The sequence below is a fragment of the Cyprinodon variegatus genome, unplaced genomic scaffold (assembly GCF_000732505.1).
Source record: "Cyprinodon variegatus isolate N-32 unplaced genomic scaffold, C_variegatus-1.0 Scaffold163, whole genome shotgun sequence".
Taxonomy (NCBI): Eukaryota; Metazoa; Chordata; class Actinopteri; order Cyprinodontiformes; family Cyprinodontidae; genus Cyprinodon; species Cyprinodon variegatus.
Window position 1 is genome coordinate 459,094 of NW_015150616.1, and position 20,032 is coordinate 479,125.

General features: G+C 37.6%; 1 protein-coding gene across 2 annotated transcripts in view; it reads right to left on the reverse strand.

The window, feature by feature from the left end:
- The window catches only part of LOC107086843 (glutamate decarboxylase 1-like), a 21,989-nt gene extending 2,464 nt beyond the window's left edge, over positions 1 to 19,525 (reverse strand). The window contains exons 1-16 of one of the 2 annotated variants that reach the window (XM_015378057.1): positions 19,247 to 19,525; positions 18,343 to 18,460; positions 15,132 to 15,188; positions 13,812 to 13,949; positions 12,081 to 12,323; positions 11,050 to 11,140; positions 7,290 to 7,402; positions 5,858 to 5,973; positions 4,343 to 4,422; positions 4,168 to 4,222; positions 3,964 to 4,080; positions 3,814 to 3,878; positions 3,656 to 3,734; positions 2,549 to 2,698; positions 2,036 to 2,143; positions 1,422 to 1,511 (exon numbers count right to left, since the gene is read on the reverse strand). In XM_015378057.1, coding sequence (XP_015233543.1) covers positions 1,422 to 1,511; positions 2,036 to 2,143; positions 2,549 to 2,698; positions 3,656 to 3,734; positions 3,814 to 3,878; positions 3,964 to 4,080; positions 4,168 to 4,222; positions 4,343 to 4,422; positions 5,858 to 5,973; positions 7,290 to 7,402; positions 11,050 to 11,140; positions 12,081 to 12,323; positions 13,812 to 13,949; positions 15,132 to 15,188; positions 18,343 to 18,418 — 1,578 coding nt within the window. In that variant the 5' untranslated portion in view covers positions 18,419 to 18,460; positions 19,247 to 19,525. The remainder of the gene's footprint in view (positions 1 to 1,421; positions 1,512 to 2,035; positions 2,144 to 2,548; positions 2,699 to 3,655; positions 3,735 to 3,813; positions 3,879 to 3,963; positions 4,081 to 4,167; positions 4,223 to 4,342; positions 4,423 to 5,857; positions 5,974 to 7,289; positions 7,403 to 11,049; positions 11,141 to 12,080; positions 12,324 to 13,811; positions 13,950 to 15,131; positions 15,189 to 18,342; positions 18,461 to 19,246) is intronic. The other variant, XM_015378058.1, reaches the window with a different exon arrangement.
- Positions 19,526 to 20,032: the final 507 nt, after the last annotated feature.

Sequence of the window (20,032 nt, forward strand, 5' to 3'; positions counted from 1 at the left end):
AATTAAGGCCTTAATTGGCACTAAAATTTATTAAATATGATTATCATGGCATTTAAAATGCTTTATTTAAAAAAAATCTTTAGAAAAACAATTTCATCAGATATATTATATTGCGATATATTTGCGTGGAACTGCTTCCAGTTGATCATAAAGCCGTATGTTCAGTAAAGAAGTCGAGGCAGACAAAATGCCAGAGAATGGGACAATGCAAATTTCAACAAAAGTGGCTCGAAAATGTGAAATTCTGGAAATGGCTGCAGCCTGTCGACAGTAAAGATGAAGAAGGATTTTGCAGTGTTATATATATGAGACTCATGGGTACTTGTTAATGGGATTAAAACAATTTCTAAGAGCATTAAAAAGCATTAAATTAGAGTTACTTATTCCTGTATAAACCCTGTGTATACATCAGGCATCACATCCCAGTAATTATGAAAAGCACCTTGTGAACTTGTGGTGCACAATTTTTTTTTTCTTGGATTTAATAATAATAATCAGGGGGTTGAGTTTCTCTTTTGAGCCCTTTCATTCAAACTCCTCTAGATAAAACCAGGGCAACCAATTTAGAAGTCCCCTTAATAATCTATAAGTCTGAATATTCACTGAGCTAACTGTTTAGGGTTACTCCTCTGCTTGAAGAAGCTCTGTACCAGTTTAAAGTCTCTCTAACATCTCGCTGTTCTTAGCTCCATCCATCTTTCAATCGTTCTGCTGTGACCACTGTCGATGTGTTCAGAATGATATTAACTTATAATTTTCAAACACATGGCGCATTGTAGTCTGGCTGGTTGCTGTGCCCCTGCCTGTTGCTTTCACCATACTTTGAAAAGTCTTCCTATTAGTTTGTCATGATGATTTTTCCACCTTGGCTGTAGATTTCTGTCACGCCTCCACAGTAGCCATTAGTTCTGGCTGCTTCACTCCCTGCCCAGCCGTTCTGTTTTGGTGGATCGCCATATTCTGGTAGGCTGGAGTTCCACTTTCTAATTTCTAAATTATGGATTTAAAAGCTGTCCGTAAGATTTCCAAAGCTTGGAATAACCCTGTTTTATAAGCTGATCTTGCTTTATACCTATCTAAACCTCCATCTCTGACCTCTCTGCTGTGTTTGTTGGTGATGTAGTTTGTTTCCAAAAATTCTCCAACAAAACTGCAATGGCCTCACAGAACAGCTGGATTTATAATTAGAACATATCACATAAAGGAGGGCTGTATATAAAGCCAGCTGGCTGTTGGTATAAAAGCACTCTTTGGATTTTATGCAGTAAACAATAATAAAACACCATCATGCACAACTGTGAGCTTCTCTATCATATATCACCCAATAAAACATGTTGGAGTTTGATTTATGATGAGACATCCATTGGGGTTTAAATAACTCAGCACGGGTCAGTAAATAAAAGTGACATAAAAAAAATTACCCTGTGGAGCTTTTCTCGCCGCTCATCACCATCAGGCATTCCTCTCAGGCTGGGTGGAATGTACCAGAAGCAAACGTTTGTGTGCTGAGGCTGCAAACACCAACCAGCATGGTTAATCCACATTAGAATCCAAATTATTACATATTTTTTAATGAAATGTAATCACTGGTTAAATGAAAATCGTTACTTAAATAAAACATTTTCTTTTAATTCAACTTTGCTTAAAGGTATAGTGGAGGATTTTTGCGAATGTTTTGAAAAGATCAGCACTCCCCACTTTAAAAAAAAAAAGCATATGCACAACCATGTACCCACTCCCAGGAAGGAACGCCTATTAAACGTGTGAGAGCGTGCACAAGCCCGTTTCTCCTTGTGCACGCTCCGTTTAAAAGTTGCAGTTTGCATCGCTCATACAGCCTAATTTCCAATTTTACCACTAAGTCAGACTCGCCACTGCAAGTTAAATGGGGACGAGCACGTAGAGCAGCCTTACGAAAACATATCACCAGAATGATTTTCAATTAGGAGGAACACTTATTTTGATGATCCACCTGGAAAAAGAACATCCTCCACTATACCTTTAATGATCTAAAGAGAATATTGGTGAAGCTCACCACTCCATCAAACACCATCTGAAATCCTTCCCTGTTCTTGATCTTGTTGTACAGGTACTGAGACAGGTCCAAACACTTGTCAATGTGCTGCTCGAAGCCAATAGTGCCCTGAGAGGAAAAAAATAAAAATAATCCAACCAAGATTTTAAGGTTAACCCTTTAAAGCCTGATCCACAAATAAAACAACGCAGAAAATTACTTTTTTTTGGTTTGAATTCCTTATTTGGCCTTTTAACAAAATATTTAAAAAGAAAAAACAGAAATACATTTTTGATATTAATAATTTTATTACTATGCGATAAGTCAAGATTATTTTTTGTGTAGTCTTCTACTGGCTGTTATCAGGTATATCTGATTGTGTACAATAGGATTTTGAGCAAAGTTTTTACCATTACATTATGCAAAAGGTTCCAGATGCAAAACATTTCAGAAACCGTATGTATTAAATATGATACATTTGAGAAATGAGCACTGTCCAACACTACATGTATGATTGAGTCCCAGCCAGCTCACCTTGGCTTTCCACATGAGCCAGAACTTGAAGATGTCGACGTGCCGCCCGCACTGGATAGCCTTGTCTCCTGTGTCGTAGGTGACGTCGTACTGCTTGTCCGGCTGGAACAGGTAACCGGCGCACATGGAGTTACAGCCGGCTAGGATTCCCTGTGGAGGTAAAATGTACACAGAGCTTAGCTTTTTTTCCACTCCATTCCTCTGCCTCAGGTGGTTCACAACCTGCAGGAGATTTAGGGTGCTGTTTGTAAAGGTAACTTGTCAATTATTTGCAGCAACATTTAGGATCAAATAAGAGTTAAAAAAAAAATGTGTGTTTATATTTCAATTGATATGGTCACCATAATAATAGATTTATGAATATTACATTTCCAAAGTAAATATTTTTAATTAGCAAGTTTAATCTCTGATTCAAAAACAAATTTAATTTGCAAGCTAAATATTTAGAGCTAAAATAAACATTTAGGTAGTACGCTAAATATTTAAGTGGTATGGAAAATAAATATTTAATTTTAAACTAAATATTTGGTTCTAATCTAAATGTTTTTGTCGTTGCTGCCGTTTATTTTGCAGAGGAAATATTTTAAATGTGACATTTATTCCAAAATATTTCATTTGCTAACTAAATGTGTAGTAAATATGTAGTTTGGACCTAAATATTTGCTTGTGGACAAGTGGAAGTGTTGAAGGTGGACTACCAAAACAAAAGCTGGGTATTTAAATAATTTATATAAACCCCTGCTGGTGAGACTTAACCACCTCAGTTTAGTCTTAGTTTTTCTAAACCTTATGACAAAAATATGCTAAATATTTAGGTTGATGAATAATAATTTAATTCACAATTTTAATATTTTGTTGTATTAATTAAATATTTAACTTGCAAATAAAATGTTTAGTTTGGCAATATTATATGGATTATTTATAAATGTGTGAATGATGATTATATGACTTTGAAATACTAACCTCCACTTATTTGAAGCTTAGTAGCCCAAAATATTGCTGCACATATTTGACGGGGTAACTTTACAATCATCACTTTACAATCATACAATCATGGGAAATACTTTCAAAATGAAGGATTGCAGCACACAGCTATGCTGTTTGTACCTTCTCTCTGACTAGGATTGCAGAGCATTGTAAGGGGACACCCATCATCTTGTGGGGGTTCCATGTGACAGAGTTGGCCCTAAAACATTGAATTAAATGTAGTTAAAGGCTGAAAATGATGCAACAACCAGGTGGATTAGGTTCCTATGCCTTCTTACCTCTCAATTCCATTTAGCTTATGACGGTGCTTCCTGGACATCAGTAGTCCGCCACCCCAGGCACCCTGAGGAGACAAACAAATACTATTAGAGAGAGGATGGACAGTATACAATCAAACACTAGAGCAACAGAGCATTTAAGCTACTCACATCAACATGGAGCCATAAGTTGTACTTCTCACAGATGTCAGCAATTTCATTGATGGGATCAAATGCACCATAAACAGTGGAACCACCAGTGGCATTCACAAACAATGGCACATAACCCTGCAGAGACATGCATATTACACATGGAGCAGAAATAACGGTTAAAAAGTAAAATATGGAAAAATAAGAAGGAAGAAAGAGACCAACCTTCTGTTTAGCATCAAGGATTTTAGCCTCTAGGTCTGCAGGTATGACTCTGCCCCTGAAAACAGATAAAACAATAGATTTTTATCTGGGTTTCAAGCAACAGTTTTATTTATTTATTTATTTACAGGTTTTGGTCTATTGCAGCTTTACAGGGGATCAGCAATCCCTCACAAACCTTTCGTCTGTACTCAGCAGGATCACGTTTTCAGTCCCAAAGCCAAGAGCAGCTCCGGCCTTTTTTATAGAGTAGTGGCTCTGCAGAGACACACATTAGACAAGTGGTTAATCTGTGAACCAACAGCTGCATTTAAAGACGGCTGGAAAGTGTATGCGATAATTGCTAATTGGGTTTTGTGTCGCTTGCAGTAAAATGTGTTAAATGTGCAATTCTTTCAGGATGAACATCTGTCAAGAAGAATCAAACAAACATGGATGCAGTATTTCCTTTCCTTTTTAAATCATACTATTATAAATATAAGGGAATTTACTCTTAATGTTTCTTTTTAGGCAAATATAAGAGTTAAAAAAAAAAAAAAAGCACTAGCTGAAAATCACAGCCAGCAAAGGGAGAACCCCTGGAAGCCACAGCATGTGTTAGACCATTAAACATTAGTGCTTTCCTGTTAGTCTGAAAACGAGTCTGAGAAATCTCATCTCTCTTGATTGCTTCAAACTACAGCATAAAACCATGCAGTGATGCCTCCAGCAAACAAAAATCAAAACTTGTTTCAAATAACAAAATGTCAGTGTAACCTGCAGGAGGTGTGCGTCAGTCATATAATGCATTCAGGGGTGAAGCAGGAGGAGAAGGAGCGAAGCAGCAGCAGTCATAGAGGTTAATAGGGCCAAAAACAATGCTTTAAAATCCTCTTTGATTCACTTTAACTTTTAAGCAACTCTGAATAGAACCAAGGACATATCTTTAATGGCCCACTTTTAAGTCATAGTGTAAAATATTAAAGACAGAGAGAGATTATTAGTGCATCTCAATGAAGCGTATAATAATGAACATGGCTCACAGCCACTAAAAAAAATCCAAATTTTAAGACAGTTCAGATATAAGACCAAGAAAAATAAGGATTTCTAATGCAGTCATGTCAGCCTGCAGAAGAGCATCTTCATGTACAGTTTAGCCTGTGGCTCTTGAAGCAAACGTGGTTTGGATTGCAGCATTGTTGGCTCTAGTGTCTCTCTTCTTCCTTTGCACAATAATGCATTAGAGTCATATAATGTAACATTTCCATAAAACTTATCAGCAGAAGGAAAATCCACAGTCAACTATGCCGACTTTTGACTAAATGAAACAAAACTAATGACATGGCTTCTCAAACCATCTATATTAACTTCTATGTATTTTATTTTTCTAACTGAATGACTATAATGTATTTCCTCCAAACATTATTCTAATGTGATTTCACACAAAAGAAAAACAATTTAAAAAAATGTGACAAAAACCAGTCGCCAATACCTCAGAAGATAATCATGCTTAATAACACCTGATGTCATTAACAAACATTTGAAAGCCTTTCTTGCTCCCTATGTTATAACAAAGATGTTTAGTTTTAGATTTTCACAGCTTGAACTTTAAACCATAGAAAATATTCTGTTCAAACTCAACAGTGAATCACATCTACTGAGGTGTGAGTTAGAGGTGACTAAAATCATTTCATGTGTCAGTGTGATAACTTACATGTTCTGATGTAAAAAGGACAAGACGGGGAGCGGCTGACATGCCCTTAGTCTTAACCTCTGGGAAGTACTTGTAGCGAGCAATCATCACACTGTACATGTTGGAGATAGCGCCCCCTATCAATGAAAGACACACAGATCAGGACAACCCAGAACAACTGATCACAGGTTTAGGGTTAGAATGAATATGCGAAATGATTTTAGTAATAGTTCTTGTGCTTGACTAAGAAAGACTTTAAGCTCAGCTGAAATGTGCGACTGACTAGAAGGATTGAGTAAATGCAACAAGGCGAGAATCAAACTATGTAGCTAAGATGACAAGAGGTTTAATTGGTGAGGAGTCAATGAGTACCATCTGTTCTGCCTGAGGCAGGCGAAATATTCCTGTGTCTATGACACAATGAAAACTAAACCAGGAGAGGAATTAGCCAAATAGCCTCTTCACCATCTAAAGCCAATGTAATCTTTGCTCCCTTTTCACAATGAGTCAAACAAAACACACCAATCCAAACTAATATTGGACTTTCTTCTGGACGGCCTTCCCAAAGCCTCAACCTCAGCCCTGTGGAAATTTTCTAGACTATGCTTAGTCTCTCCCAGAAAAACAACCGACTAAGGACTGGATAGATTCTTCCAGTAAGAAAGGTCAAATATCTGCTAGAACGATTCCACCTGCTTTATGGCTGTAAAACTTTTTGCATTAGGGGTAATTTTTAGAGGCTAGTAAGAGAATATAACTGTTGTAAAGTCAAATCCAGAGCTAATCTTACCACTATCAGATTTATTTTCATTTAACTAAGAATTGTTTTCCATTTACAAAGATGATTATCTAAAGACGATAATCTAAACATGGAATCATTAGGGGAAAAGGTCCATATATGCCCCAAAATTAAAAATAAATTCTTAATACCATTTGCCTTTATCAGGTTTAAACCTGTTATTCTTCACAATTCCCTGTCTTGTTAGTAGCTTCCAAGTCTATGAGGTTAGACGTCCTCCTTGCCCTGTTTATCTCCCTTCACACCATTTTCCTATTATTTCAGGTTTGGGTCCCATATTGGTGATTTGAACACATTGAACACAAATATTTATAATGTGGTTTAAATCTAAATCAGATGAGGCTCTGAATAATTTGGTTATACCTGAGCCTGTCTATTAAACTGACCCTCTATGATTTACAGAGCATCAAAAAAATAAATAATCCAACTTTAGTATTATCTAGCTATCTAAACATCCTGAAAGTTTCATGCTTTAAAATAAATCTATCCAAGAAACAGAGCCGTTGGAGGAAAAAAAAAAATCGAATCACTCTACCATTCCTGTTCATAATGAGCTTATGCAGCTTCATTTCTTATGTAATGATGTTTTAGTCAGGATCCTTTAAAAACAACCACGTATTCAGCTTATATTGATATTGTGATTTATTAGCCGACCTGGTGAAAATAGTCCGTCTCCTTCTCCGCCTGGCCAGCCGATCATCTCCCTCATCTTCTTTAGAGTCAGCTGCTCCATCAACACAAACACCGGAGCAATCTCATAGGTGAACCTGCAAATCACACCATCAAGTTATGAGCACCGTGCTTTACAGTTGAAAAATGAAGGTATGTAACATTTGCAGATGCAAGGCTTCAACTCACATCCATGCAAACACATATAGATGTTCTCTATCGTATTTCATTAGTCTTTGTTTAATCCCATCCCAACAGGACAGATCTGATTTGGCTAATTAAAAAGTCCCAGATAGGAGCCAGCCTGCAAACATTCATATTGAAACGCCTTCTGAAATCATTGAGTGGTTTAATTAGAACACACAAAGCCCCGATGGCTATCTGTTAGTCCTGTCCGTCTTAGTGACAGCTCTGAATGTGACGGCTGAAAGAACACGAATGTGGAAGAGGGCATGTGGTTGAGTGAATGAAAGGAGCAGAGGGGATGTTTGAATGAGATAACAGCCCTGGTTGGATCTAGAATAAAGAAACGTCTGATTAAAAAAAAAAAATCCATTCTAAGAAAACATCCAAAAAAAAAAAAAAAAGAAAAGAAAAATTGTCTTTTGGAATCCAGAAAAAAAAAAACATCAGAGAGGTAAACTCTAGGTTTTAAAGCTAGGTGTGGTCTTGACTCTAATATGGGTTAGGAAATGATTAAATGAAAGAGCAGGTCATCAACAACAAAAGAGCAAGAGTCCAGGAGAGGTCAAAGAGGGTTCATTTTAACAAAGGATGCTAATTCTTTCAAACAAGAATGTGCGTTTGCTCTGTTTGCTAAGGGATGAGCCATTTCCAGCACACAGCCTCAGGACAGCTTCCTGTCTACCACGCCTTAAAGGAGGTCAGTTACACAACACAGCACTGCCTCCATCACAGAGGCCACTTCTGCACCCCCGCAAATTAGCCTGTAAGCCTATTTTTTTCCCACACAAAAAATTGCAGCATTGAGGTATACGTGCAGAAAGCAGCAACAAAACAATTTTTTGCAGCATTTTTACTAAGCTCAACTTTTTTGGACTGAGAAGATGGTTGCATTTGGGGTTGGTTTAATAGTAAGGCCTTAAAGGAAACTTTAACAGAGAACAACTAAAGGCAGATCAAAGATGGTGTGAGTGGGGCTCCAGGTTGATTTCCCCCTTTGCTAATTTGCAACCTTGTTTTGTGTTTAAGTACCCATGTACTGACACCATTCAGTCTGTTATTATTTCTTCACAGAAGTGAGAAAAACCTATTTTTGTGAGGTCTAATCCATGGACTGCCCTGCAAGCATTCTTTTCTTTTTTGTTAAAAAAAAAAAAACACAATTGCTTTCATTTAAAAGAAAGGAAAACATGGTTGCTGGGTTTTATTAAATTAGTTATGAAAACCTGACTTTTGAAATCTGCGTTACGACCTTTTGGCAAAAACGGCAAAACAAAAAGAGGCACAGGGGAACCATAAATAGCCATTAAAATCTCTCTATGGACCCCCACACCTTAGAGAATATAACATCAGCTGATGCTTTATGTTCTTTGACATTAACAATGACAAAAACATATATATTATATTCTCATTCGATATCGGAAATATGGAAGGAAATGATTCATGTATTCAATTTCCACAATATCTCACTTTCTCTGCCTCTAAATCTATTCCCTCTCACAGCAAAAAGGGACAAAAAGTAATGCACCTTTTTAAAATTCTCCTTCTCTCCGAGTCATTTCAGGCTGTAATGACAATAATGGTGATCATTATCACAATCAGAGCCAATCATTGGTCTTTTCAGGGTGAAAATTACCCCTCAGTCACCTGCCTGTCCCCAGAGACAGCCCCTAAATGCCCTTATTATCATCATCAAGGGCGTGGAGTGTGTGTGCGTGTGTCAAGATGAATTTGTGCACAAGTGTGTGTTTGTATGTGACTAACCCCTTTGACCCGAAATCACACTACTTTCAAGCCCTCAAAGGAGCACAGAGTCAGTTCATATCCATGGAGACAATGAAGCCAGAATGAGGACTCTGCAGGGAACTGAAACAGCCAGTTTCCACAGGGTAACAGGGTTTTCTGTGCAGCCTAAGGACATTGTGTGTCAGTGTGGGGCCCAGCTGGCCTATCTGCTAAGACCAGCTCACAATGAGCCGGCAGTCAATGGACTGGAAAGACTTGCTGCTGAATCTGGGACACCCAGCGCTGGTGTGTGAATGTGTGAGTGTCATTATGGAGGTGTGTTTGAGTGTGGAAAGTCAATGGCCCTTTCTCTTGGGGCATTCTTCCAACCAGCAGATTAGATGGGAGAGAAAGTAGATTTAGGGAGAGGGCATTTCTTAGGATAATGTTTAGAAAAATAATTAACTTAGTGCTGTAGGTTTTCAGTGATTCATGCATTATCATTGCAGATATGCTTTTCCGACACTTCCTACAGCTTGTTCTCGGTCAATATTACAGCCACACAGTTATATGCCTGTTAAATTTAAAGTATTAGCATACATTTCTAAAACAGTATCAGAGGAGATCAGCTGATACAAGTTTTCTAAAGGCTGATGCTAATTATTCTGACAACAGTCTAACAAAGTCTGTGATATCTGCTAAACATTTTTGAAGATACATGTATCGGCTAATATCGTACGACCAATGCTTTAGTCTATTTCCAGTTAATAGCTTACTAAGTAAGAAAGAGCAAAATTTCTGCTTGATTTTTAGAAGAGTAAAGCACAACCAACTACCTGCTGGTTTAGAAATGTTTAGGTTTTTTTGTCTAGAAAGAGGGGAAGTGTCCACACCTCCAAATCGCACCTACTTTCAAAGATGCTCATTTTCTTTGACTACACAAAGTTTTACAGTATTCAGCTTGGCTTTGGCTTGTTTCTGTCATTGGTTACATTGAACAATAAGATAATGAAAAAGGCGAAGTAAGTCATTTAGAAGATCCCTTAAAAAATACTGTATACCACCTTTAATTTAATTAGCCTTACAAATGGTTGCAGAATGAAACTTTTTTAATCAAACAAAACTTGTGCAACTTGTGCATTGTACAACATTCTGATCACAACTCTGATTTGTGTTTTTTTTGTTTGTCTGCTGTGTAAACTCAGTGATTAAATGCACTGTATGTAAACTAAAAGCAAGGGATGATTAATTAATATTTGAAATGTAAAAGAGTAACTGTAGAATACATAAAAAATAAGCTTTATAAATTACAGGACAGATTTATTAATTTATGTTTAAAAAAAAAAGAGGAATAGGTTTGTTTAACATGCTCTCTGATATAATTCATATCCATGTAATGGCTTTTTCCCTGCATGGCCATGAAGAGTTTTTGGTATATGTGTCTGTGTTAAGAGCCTGTAAAGCAGATGTGGTTCATGCCCTCCATCAGACTGGGCCACCATGTAAGTCTGACCCGAGATCAATATGCAATCTAACCACCCCTGGGGCATGGAAGCCTCTGATACACACAACAACAGAGTGGGAGCCCTGCATCTGTCAATACGAAGTCTTAACAGGACAAACAAAACACTTTATATAACTAGCCTTGTGTTTGTTGGGACCTGTGGTGAAGGGAACCCAGGGGACCAACATTACCTCTTCTGGTATGCCCTATTATCATAATGACCAGAGGCTATTTCCAGGGGTCTTTAAACAGGAAATCCAGTTTTCCCTTCATGGAATAGATAACTGTGTCCTGATCAAGGACAAGTAGAGGCCTGTCTTCTGTGTGACTTACATGTTGGTGTTGGCAGTGGAAGTCAGCCACTCTCCGGCAAGACCAATGATGTCTAAACCAGAGGATAACTGGTTGAAAAACCGTGGGTGGCCTGAAAAAATAAACATACACATGCTGCATTAGTGGGCTGCGTCGGATTTCATAGACAGAGCAAACATCTAAACAGAGATTCTTAAAAGCTTGTGAAACAATGTCATTGGGATTTCATCTGAAATACAAAAACTGAACAAACAGTAAAAGCTGCTCTTCCATGAAGTCCAATAAAAAGAAAATCTATAGTCAGTTATGACAAAGAAGAGATTTAAAAGAAGCATTTATTATGCTATATTTGCTCTGGCGAAAACTATATGACAGCTGTTTAAACTGCAAGGCACTCACATGCAGCCAACATGAGCCTGCAGCTAACAATGCAGTCAAGGACATGAGTGCTGTACACGAGTTACATAATAAGCAGATCCATTATAAGCAATGCAAAAAATAGTGGGTATACTTCTGTTGTTAACACTGTCAGTGTGTCCAACAAGGCTAGGAAACAAGCTCCTTTCTCTTTCAGTACCATGGAGAGTTACACATTAGCTCAATTGCATAAAAATTATACTCCTTAAAGTGCTTAAAAAAGGAGAGCGTTACAAAGAAGCTGAATTGAACAAGGATGGGGTAAAACCCAAGGGACAGTTTGAGCTTTGCTGTGTTAACAGCTTGAAACAGCTGATGATAGGATCCCCCCTCAGGCTACATTTGGTTTAATAAGTCATGGGGGAATGGCTGTCAAATAAGTTGCAAGGCAAGTAGAGATTTAATTTAATCTTGATAAACTACACATGTTAAAAACATTTTTTTTTTTTCTTTTGCTGTTCTAAAAAAAAAAAAAAATTATTCCTATACATATAAATTTTTTTTTGCTAAGATGGTGACTGCCAGTAAATATTAATACGCATTAATACACATCTGAGTTGCAGTGGTGCATCTATAATGTTTTTGTTTTATATATATATATATATATTCTGTTATCACAAAGACTTGTGGATTACCAGTGCGGACGCCATATTTGAGCGTGTCCCTGCAGTCCACCAGGATCTGCTCCAGGGATTCAGGCTGATCAGACAGCTCGAGGTTGAAACCCTCCATGCCCTCCAGAAGCTGGTGAGGGTGGTGGAAATCCAGCACCTTGGTGGAACGATCAAAAGTTTTCTTGATGTAGTTTGTAAGGATGTCAACGACCTCCAGCAAAAACTGCATGGTGGGTTCCTCTCCATTTTTGGCTGGAAGAAGGTCTATGAAGCAGAAGGGAGAAGTTAGGGGAAAGAAGGTTTTGAGCAAATTTAAAATATATGAAATTCTTGAAATATCTTTAAAAGCATTGTTTAAAATATCTAAATGTGTTTCTGTTTAAACATGACCAAATTCAAAATCTAACGTTTTGTGTGTTTTCATCCTGTAGGTCAGTAAAGTAGCAGCATCCTATCATATAACTGTACTTTCTACATTTCCCATGATAGTAGAACTAAACTCTCAAATGACAAATTAACTCATTTGCAACTCAGTGATAATATTTATTGATCCTGCAGTTTTATTCATTTTAAATCCAAACAAGTTTTGGTTGTGATTTTATTTTTGTGTGGACTATGTTGAGTCCAAGAACCACCAATACCATCAGTACAGTCACAGTGTTAGTTTAACAAAGAATGTTAAACTTTACTGCATGAAATAAATTTGAACTAAACCGGCCTTCATCGTTTGAAATATAAAACACAACCATACAGTCATTAATGGTCAATTTCAGTTTCCTGTTTACTAGGGTACCAAAATAAGTAAAATTTGGAGACTGTATTTAAAGAAATGAGCCATTGATGTAGAATAGATTAACTTTGTGAAGGTTTGACCTGCACATGATCAATAAAAAAAGAAAAACTGTTTTACTGATAAGGACAATATTAAACAGCCTTAAAAAAGTTTTCACAAATCACAAACTGTATTTTATGAAAACCTTGACAGGATGTAAAAACATCCTGTCAAGGTTTAAGCTTGCTGAACACCATTTAAGGAAACAGGAAAGACAAACACACCTAAAGCGTCTCCTTTTTGAGTTTAACAGGTGGAATAAATGTCTCAAACCAGATTCTAAACAGTATCTATAGAATTCCTGAAACGTTGTCGTGTCCTATCCATTGCAGTTTGCTGATCCACTCTGTTGTAAAGAAGTCATTACGTTTTTTTATTGTTCATAAATACAAAGTCGGTTTAAAAATGAAAAATCTTTCATTTTTAAGATTAATTCTGTCCAAGTTTGATTTGATCTATTGTGGTTTTCAAGCCAAATCATTTCTTGATATTGCTTGTAGGCATTCATATTTAACATTTTTATAATTTTTTATATTATTTAAAGCTTAAAATATTTCATATTGTGATTTAACCATGAGAGACATTCAACTGGAATGAAATTTAACGCATTACAAAAATCCTATGATGGAAAATACTGTATTAAATGATATCGTCTTAATAACTATTTAACCATGATTCCAGAAAAAACGTAGAAATATAAATTCAGTCTTATTAAGAGCACCTGATGATTTACAATTTTAATGACTGCAGAGATAGATAAGAGTGACGCACACACCTCTTAGAAAAACCCCGAAAAAATAGGAACAAACAAACCCAGAGGCCCTTTGATTTGCCGGGAAAACATGGAAGGTTCATCTCAATTAAAGTATTACAAAAAGTGAACTAAACGGTGGAACTACATCCCGGTGTGATGGTCTCACCTCGGGCGAACAGATTGGAGAAATCGGTTTCTGTGCGTCGGAAGCGCGCGTCTCTGTCACTGTTGTCGCAAGAGAGCAGGTTCTTCTGGCCCGCGAGCCTCCCTCTCTCTTCCAGGCTGTTGTTCTTCTGCAGGAAGCCTAAAGTGTTACAGGGCGAAGAGAAGGAATTATCCCCGAACACCTCCATTTGGCTACACTTAGAAAAAAATTATATATATGAAGAAAAAAAAAATATGATAGATGCCAAACAATCTGAGACGCTGAATGCCTGTTTCCGTCTTTGGAAACGTGCTTCACATTAAGTGAATCATAGGAAACCGCTGACTGCTCTGAGCAGGTTCAACTTAAATAGGCCAGCGGTGCGCGTCAATGTTTGGATGTGAGGGTGAGGAAGGGAGGGGGCGCCTCACCCTGTGACATCTCAGCCCATCCCTGTTAGATGGGAGCGCAGCAGCCTGCGGCCATGTTCCACAGCCGCTACATACAAACTAATGACCGATGAACAGAGACCCGAGGCGATATGCTTCCAAAGGGAAAACCTATAGAACGCTCATACCCGGATTCTTGAATCCATGCGCAGAAAAATGCGCAAAAAGGCGTGCTTTATCTCCAAGTGTAAATAATGTCTCTTATGTAGTTTATATGAGGAAAAAATATATAATTTGAGATAAGCGCCAACGTGATTACTGCCATCAAGACACGTCTTGATCAAATTCCGGGTATGAATAATACTTAAAAAAGAAATAAAGGAATAAACCTGTTCTTATCGCACCTCCAAAGGCCTTTAATTAGTTTTTTTTTGTGTGTGAAACAAACAGGTCAATACTATTCCGTTTAATTGCATTCATCCAGACTTGAAAATGTGGCTACTTCATCCATGGATTTTGCGCGTCACAACAAGCAGCAGATGCTTTGCTTTTTAAAAATACTGAAATGAATTGAGCTCCGTTTTATTCCCCCCCCTGTTGTCCAAAAAGGTTTTTCTTCTCAGTGTTGAGGAGGAAAGGACACGGTGGTCAGGGGGCGGGCAGTGGGGGGCTATCATCACTGCACCTTATGGGCTAATGCCCACTGACATTTGGAAGAAGGAAACGCAAAGTGACATTGGCCTATATTATAGAAGGCCTCAAAATGGGTAAAAATGAACAAAGATGATCGGTTGGCAGGAAAAAAATGGCTCAATATCACTTATATGTGAATTTCCATTTAAATGATATGCTTTGCATTAAAAAATATATATATTTTTCCCATGGGTAAATGGCTCAAAAGGGTGATGAAGCTGTGAGAGACAATGGTTGATGTGCGCCAAATTGAACTTACCGCAAATCTTCATCCCCAGTTTCCGCGTGCATCCGTGCATCCACGCATATTCGTTGGCTAAAACAGAATGAACGTTTTGAGTTTTGTGTAGTGTGCGTGGGTTTGTGGTGTGCGTGGATGTGTGCTGTACGTGGATGTGTCGTGCAGGCCGTGCAGAGGCGGATGATGATGGAGCACACACATTGCGCACAGCGGAAGCGTGAAGCTGACGGCTCCTTACCAGGTCATCTTTTCACTTTTTTATTTATTTTTAACACATAAAACGAGTAGGTCTTTTTTGTCAATAATCATATACAATATACAGTAAAACATCTTCTTATTATAGGAGAGGAATTTGATCACATTTCCGATTTAGCTTCAATCAATAGGGACCGAGCTGCACACCCACGCAGACGCATGCAGCCAAGGGGCGGGCTGGAATTAACACCCGTGAAATGAGTCCACGGACGAGAAATTAATTGAGTACAACACAACGGGATGTGTGATCTGGAACGAGCTGGAAACGTCCATGGTTTTTTTGGTACCGCTTTGCCAGTTGGAGCAGGAGTCTAAATTGTGTAGGCCTACACTGTAAAATACGAATTTTGGAAGAAGTTCAATTCAACATTTATAAAACTTTATATTCGATAAAATCTTCATTTGAACGCCAAATAAAATTATGCGTACACTCTAACAGCATTAGCTGCTTTATCTCAGGGAAAAATGTCCAAAATTCTTTATCATTAAGATATTGGTTTCCCTATTTTTCTTAGTCATTTTTATCATTCTAAGCAGCATTTAGAAGATAATACAGCTGATAAATATTCATATTTATAAACTAGAGATACACTGCAAAAAAAAAACCATCTGGAAATAAGTAAAAAAATTCTCATATTGAGTGTATTTACCCTTAATTTTAGCAGATAAATAAGATGATTTGCAAATGGAATGAGTATTTTTACTGCTAAAATAAGATAATTAGATAATATGCACTTGAAATAAGACTGAATAAGAATGGTGTTTTCTTATTTTAAATGTAAATTGTCTTGATCAATTGGCAAACTATCGCAATTACCTCCTTAATTCAAGGGAAAATGCACTTAATTTAAACAAAAATGACTCATTTAGATTTCAATTTTTTGCTGTGTAGAAATAAATTTAAGTAAAAATAAGACTTTATTTAATGCTTGTTACAGGAAGAATTCAATTGTGTATCCTGCCTTAACTAGCTTAGCCACTGTGCTAATGCTAAGGTTAAACTTGCTAGCAAGCAGAGCATTCCTTTTTTAAATAGGGATATTTCTGTATCTGTGCTTCCCAAGGTTACGCTTTGGCCTATATGCTACCATAGCATATATTACATTTGATCTTTATTTAAAATTGAAAAAAGTGCTAATGCTAAAATGATATTGTCTATCAATAATCTATTGGATTATGCTAAATTACAGCATCTTAAGAACTGCTTGTAATTTAGCCTGCTAATATTTCTTTAGCTGTTGAAAACACATTAGGCTATTTCTGCTCAGACAGAACAGTCTTCCTAATGTAACTGGTTGAACTAATTTCAATGGTTTAATTATTAACAGTTTATTTATTTAGGCCTGCTATAGTCAAACTTTTATGAGCTTCTAAAGCGGTCATTAACACATGACCTGTGCTTAAATCACAAACATATTCCTAATGCCACTACAAATCTCAATTTGAATGAAAATGACTGTAATGATAAGTTTTAATATAATACATTTCTTTTTTTTTTTTTTGGAAATTAAATGTTTTTCTCATAACTTATTTTTATTACTTATAGTAAATCAAACAGAATGCAGCTCCAACTGCAATTCGAAATAAATAGATTGGATTAAGTTTGTCTGACTTAATTTATTCAATTTATTCCATTTATAAACTAAATCAATTAAGATGAATCAACTTGATTCAATTACTTGTTTCTATTGAACCAATTAATTTAAGTTGGAGCAGAATTCTATTTAATTATTGATCGAAATCTAAAAAAAAAATTATATCAGTTTCACTGCTGAAACCTTAACTGCATGTCTTTCATTGCGCACTGAAGCATGATGACATGTTAGATCAGACAGTCAAGGAAAGCCTGAGGGAAGCAAAAAGCGTGAGACTGCAAACTCGCAACATATAGACGCCTATATCACAAACTTTTTTAACACAAAAAAACAGCAAAAATCTTTTTGTTATATATAAGCTATATAAGATGCCACGACACAAACACACACAGGGGCTTCCAGGCGTGAGATGGAGCGCAGCAAAGAGATAATGGCAACATCCAGCAGCAGCCTTGTGCGAACAAACCAGACAAAACACACATTTCAGTTCGGACTATTTTTCTTTTTTTTCCTCCAATGTATCCTCTTTAGGGTGCATATTCGCCTTTAAAACACATCTGGGAGTTTGAGACTGCTACCAAAGGCCACAATATAAAAATCTCACTCCGAAAATTTTCATTTAATAAAAACAAAAGAAGAGAAATGTCATATGCTGCCTCACTGCCCTCGAGCTGAATGTTTCTGTCTGCTGACTGGCTGAGCTGAGGAGGACAACACCCTGTTATTATTTTTTATTTGCTTTGCAGTGCAGATGGCCGCTCAAATGTGCTCTAATAGAGCAGATTTTGTGTATGCGGCAAAGACTGAATATGATTAATTAACCTCAAGGTTAATGTAAAGCCATCTCTGGAAAATTGGGCGGAACATACAATTTAAATGAACACCAAGCATTTGCTGGAAATTATTTGAGTCTTATCTTGAAATATGAAAATAATCACAGATTTAACTTAACCTAAAAAATAAAAATAAAGTGATATGATTAGGAAGATAAATTGCATATGTTAACTGAATATTTCCTATAGGAATAAATGTCATTCAGATGTCTTTAATGGGGCGTTATTTCAGCCTTGTCTGCTGCCCGGCGCGCACTGCTGATCCGCCAGACAGCGACAGGCTGCTGTAATGGCTCTGTTTTTAACTGCGATGATTAACGACAGAGCCCACACAGCAAATGGCCCGGGCGAGACTGCTTTTATCTGAGAGGTTGAGGTTAGTGGGGGAGAGAGAGAGAGAGAAAAGGGGCGGGGGGTTAAGCAGGAGTGCAGCAGAAGTGCTTTTTAGCAAGGCATACCGGACTTTGTGTCTGTTCTACGGTAATTCCTGGAAGACGGGGATGCAGGTAACGCAACATCAACCATGCAGTCAGTGGAAAGACCTACTTCCAGATGGGGGTCTTAAATTAGCCGAGTTGGGGTCTTGGTCCGCTTCTGTGCTTCTAGGTTCAGAAGTCGCCATCGCTTCTCCTTTATCTGGTGTCCAAGCTGGGGAGGAATTCAACTGCAAACAGAACGGTGCAATGATGAGAGAGGATGCGGGTCTGGAAGGATAAATCTAGAACAATTGCGTCGGGGTTTCATCAATAAGGTGAAATCTGATTAAAAAGGAAGAAATAATACTTCAAAAGACCCTCTGGCTAGATGGATGAACCAAGGCGCGCAGCTTGAGGAGAATTGCGCACGACAAAACAAAGTGCCAAGTGCGCATCAAAATACGATTTAAGAGGCCATTGTTTATCTCCAGTGCCAGTATCTTCATTTGCAACAATTTTATATGCAAAAAGTCCACAATAAGATTAACTGATAGTAATAAATAATTTTCTAATCTAATACTTGGAATATTTTTGCTTCCTTTAATGCACGTGTCCATTTCATCTCCTATTATCATTGCCTTTTTTTAAAGATAGCAGGTCAGTGTTAAATAGAACAAGGAAATCTTTGTCCTTAACCGTCGGATATCCACAGCAATAGCACCAGTTGCTTTTTGTGGAATAAGCATAGATGACTGTGTTAAAAATCAGTTTTCTTATGCGATCAACAAGATATCTCAGTAAAAATGTATTTTTGTCATTAAGGTACTAGGGGGAAAACGAATACCTATAAGATTGTCTTCTCCCAAATATCAAAAGTAGTGGAATATTTCTATTTACATTTAAATTATTTAAATTAAAGTAGCTCTAAATCTATGACACACACAACTGAATGGCTGTCAGATGTCTTTTGCTGAGGTTATACAAGGCTGTCGAGAAATATGAAGGGAGGCAAAAGAAAGAGGAACAGATCTTACCGGCTTGCGGGCGCACAGGTTTTTAACTCCACGCACTATAAGATGCACGACAAGAAACAGTCCATTGATTGACGGAGCGCACTAGAAGAATCCCATCCAGACGTGCGCACGTTGACCCCTTCGTCTCTAAAGAACACCTTTAATTCGTTATTTATATCTGGAGGTTGAGGCTGCCCATTGGTCTCTTTACGCAGGCATGAGTCACGGCGCTGCCTCCCTGTGACGACTAATGAAGCCTACCCGGAACCCGGTGACAGTAGGGTTGCACTTCAAGAAGCCAGACAGGACTTGGAGTGAGAGGTAGGGAGGGAGGGGGCAGATTGTGAAATTAAAAGCAACAGTGACGTGTTGGTTCTATACAGCGGTGTGCACGCCTGCAAGCGCAAGTCTCCAGGTGCGTAGTGGTGGTGGGTGGAGATGAGCGCAATTCGCTCTGACTTGAGACATATGCAACTGACCTTGAAAAGACCAATTCTGTCTCAAAGACTTTTTTTTTTGCCTCACTTTTCTTTGCAAAAAAATATACCCTAAAATCAGGTTACTGAATTGAAGTTAAGGTTTCAGAGGTTTTATGAGCTTATTGGAGGGGGGTCTCGATTATTCACAGAAACTGATGGTCAGATATCCCCCTGAGGATGTTTTGTTTAGGAACAGAATTTATGGCTCACTAATGTCAGATGAAGCAGTGAATCAGCAGCACATGGTCACCAGCATGTTTGGCAAAACGCATTTTACAAATGAAATTATGCCTTTGTTTTTAACCAGATTTAATGAGACAGTTTTGAA